This window comes from Lipotes vexillifer, unplaced genomic scaffold (assembly GCF_000442215.2).
Source record: "Lipotes vexillifer unplaced genomic scaffold, Lipotes_vexillifer_v1.1 scaffold533, whole genome shotgun sequence".
Lineage (NCBI taxonomy): Eukaryota > Metazoa > Chordata > Mammalia > Artiodactyla > Lipotidae > Lipotes > Lipotes vexillifer.
Genome location: NW_006773553.1, coordinates 381,454 through 384,363, shown reverse-complemented (window position 1 = coordinate 384,363; position 2,910 = coordinate 381,454). Strand labels below are relative to the sequence as shown.

At 62.9% G+C, this 2,910-nt stretch overlaps 1 protein-coding gene across 1 annotated transcript in view; it reads left to right on the top strand.

The window, feature by feature from the left end:
* The first annotated feature begins 1,071 nt into the window (after positions 1–1,071).
* Positions 1,072–2,910, top strand: part of DHRS7B (dehydrogenase/reductase 7B) — an 11,951-nt gene continuing 10,112 nt past the window's right edge. The window contains exon 1 of the mRNA XM_007448362.1: positions 1,072–1,252. Within this exon, the coding sequence (XP_007448424.1) occupies positions 1,099–1,252 (154 nt within the window). The 5' untranslated portion in view covers positions 1,072–1,098. The remainder of the gene's footprint in view (positions 1,253–2,910) is intronic.

Genomic DNA, 2,910 nt, shown 5'->3' with positions numbered 1-2,910 from the left:
AGCTCAGGGTGCAGGCGGATGCGTGCTGCGATCGGTGTGTTCTTGGCTTCATGGTGTCCACAGGGTGGGTGCTGTCTTGGGAAGGGAGCAGAGATATGTTTTTAAATATGCGGAGTTGAGGGCTTGGGAGGTGGGCAAGGGCTCTACTCGGTCACCGCAGTGATGAATGATTGAAGGCTACAGGCTTGTTCGCAGGCGCTGTGCGCTTACGTCGCAGTCCCTTCCTCCGCCGGAAGCTGCCGTGCTTCTCACATCATCGTCCTGGGGGCCCGGGGGCATCCCGAGGCGGCATGCGTGCTGCTCCGCCGTAGCTCCTCCTCAGCGTCCCTGTAGCCCCGTGTCTCCCCTCTTGGCTGCTGCTCTGGGCCCAGGGCCGTGGAGGGTGGGAATGAGGAAGGGAGGGGCAGTCGTAGAAGGAACAGATGTTTCCTAAGCGTGGACCCCGCATGGTAGCGCTCACCACGCTGCCGTGGGCTCCTGATTGGTCTGGCTGACGCAGCTCGCCAATGGCACTCGGTGGGCACAGGCCACAGTGCAGCGGGGCCTCCACTCTGCGGCCTGAGTCTGCACGCACTTGGCAGAGGACTGCCTGCCCTGCTGTGAGTCACCCAGGCATCCAGAGGCCTGTGGCCGTGGAGGAGCCTGTCCAGGGAGCAGTGTAAGATCGATCGGTACGGCTCCGTTTTCCTTTTAAGAAAAGTGTTTAGAAGAACTTTCCTAGTTTCACGAATATCAGGAATTGAAAATGATACCGGGTGGTATTAAGTTCCTCAAAACAGATTTGTGCAGGAGAATTGGGGCCTCCTTCACACTTCAGGAGCTGGTCCTCAGCCTGCCTGGACGACGCGTGTCTGCGCCCCGCCGCCCGCTCGCGTCCGTGCAGAGAGGAGACTGATTCCACCAGGCTGGAAGGTCCACATGGGGCGCAGGGCCTGCCTGGGGAGACACTGACGGGCTCAGAGCTGAGGTCCACGCGAGAGATCTGGGCTCTGTGTCAGACTTGGGGGAGGAGGGTTGGTGAGTCCCTGGCGTCCTCCCACCTCGTCACTGATTTATCTGGTTTGTTCTTCCAGAAAGAGTCTGCTGAGAGCGAGGGTCATGGACTTCATCACCTCCACGGCCACCCTGCCCCTGCTGTTGGGCTGCGTGGGCGTCTTCAGCCTCTGCAAGCTGCTGCAGTGGCTGCGCACGAGAGCCTACGTCCGGAACGCCGTGGTGGTCATTACCGGTGCCACGTCGGGCCTGGGCCGAGGTGGGTGGTGGGGCAGTGCTGGGCGGGGGGCAGTGGTGTGGGTGCAGACACATGAGGCGGGCTGGCAGCTGGGCAGCAAGGGCGGCACTGCCCTGGGTCCAGATGGAGACGGAGAGCTTAAGCGCAGTGAGAGACAGCCCTGACCTTCGGTGCCAGGGCCAGAGGCGGAAGCCAGGGGGGAGACCGCATGTGCACGTGGGGCAGCCTCAGCGCCGGTCGGTGTGGAAACAGGCATTTGTATGTGGAGACTTTGAAAAATGGACGCCAACTTAGGGCCAAACAAAATGTTCCTTTCCCTGGGTTCAGCGAGCATCCCAGGTTTACGGCTTTGGTGTCACCTCCAGCCTGCTGTCCCCTCACGGGGCCGTGCCTCCAGCCGTGCCCTGGCACCTTGGCAGGTGGGGACGGGATCAGTGAGGCCTCAGCTGTTCCTCAGCTGGGTTCTCCAGTTGAGCTCAGATCTAACCTAGTGACCACGTGGAGCTTCTGGGTCCCTGGGGCCAGAGCGGGGGCTGTGGCTCCGTCTGGGTTTGTGCCCTTGGTCAGGGTGAGCTTCAAAGAAGACAACACCGCACGCCTGGAAGTGCACCGGTTTAGTTGAGTTGAACCTCCTTCCAGAAGGCTCCATCTGGGTCAGGCTGGGAGGCGCCGGCCCTGGGATAGTGACGCTGCAGGAGGCGCCGCGTCTGGAAAGAAGGCTTTGCCGCCAGGGAGCCTCCTCCCTCCTGCCCTGAGGGACGTTGGCATTCTCCCTGCTTCGCTTTTGCTTTCGAGGCGTGGTTGGGGGAAGGACCCCGTCTGGACCCCAGAGCCTCCTCCCTTCCTGGATCCCTGACCCTCCGGTGGGCTCCCGGGGCCGGCCTTGCCCTCCTAGCAGCCCGCGGCACCAAGAGTCCGCTTGACCAGCCGGCCCCTGGGACTCAGTCTGGGCCCCGGGGGTGGCCGCACGGTCAGCTGGGGCCGCAGGGGCCGCACACACCTGCTCTTGGGCACCTGAGGGAGACCAGGCCTCTAGTGAGGACAGGCTGTGCCCCTTTAAGCCCCACGTTTCCATTCTCACTAACAGCCAGTCTTTGGAACATTTTAAGAAGGCAGCTTAGAAGCACAACGCAGCCCTTGTGCGGTGCTGGCCTGGCCGCTGTAACCCGCTCGGTCCTAGCGCTGCTGACCTGCGCCCGCAGAAGAGGGAAGTGGGGACCAAGAGGTCGAAACTTCCCGCATCACAGGGCCGTCAGGGTGGGGGTCTGAGTCGGACACAGGAAGTCTTGCTCGTGTCCGTCCTCTTGACCGCAGGGCTGTGCGGCTCTCCGTGGGCTGTGAGCTTCAGGGCACCGAGCGCTCGGCTGTGTTCGGGGGCAGGGCGAGAGGACCTCAGCCCCTGCTTCCTCCCTCTCCCTGCCCCTCCTGTTGTGGCCTTGGGAGTCACACGTGACCCTGGCTGGCCTAGTCCTAGTGATGCCGCCCCCACCAAGGCTGACCTGGTCCCTCCCAAGGATTTGGACACCAGAGCTTGGAGGGACAGGCCAAGGGCACCCTTGTCTGGCTGGGGAGTGGTGTCCACGGGAACACAGTGCTGTCTGCAGCCCCGCCCCCATCTGGTGGAGAGGCCAGGCTGGGAATGCAGTGGGGAAGGGACCTGCTAGCATTCGGAGAGCTTG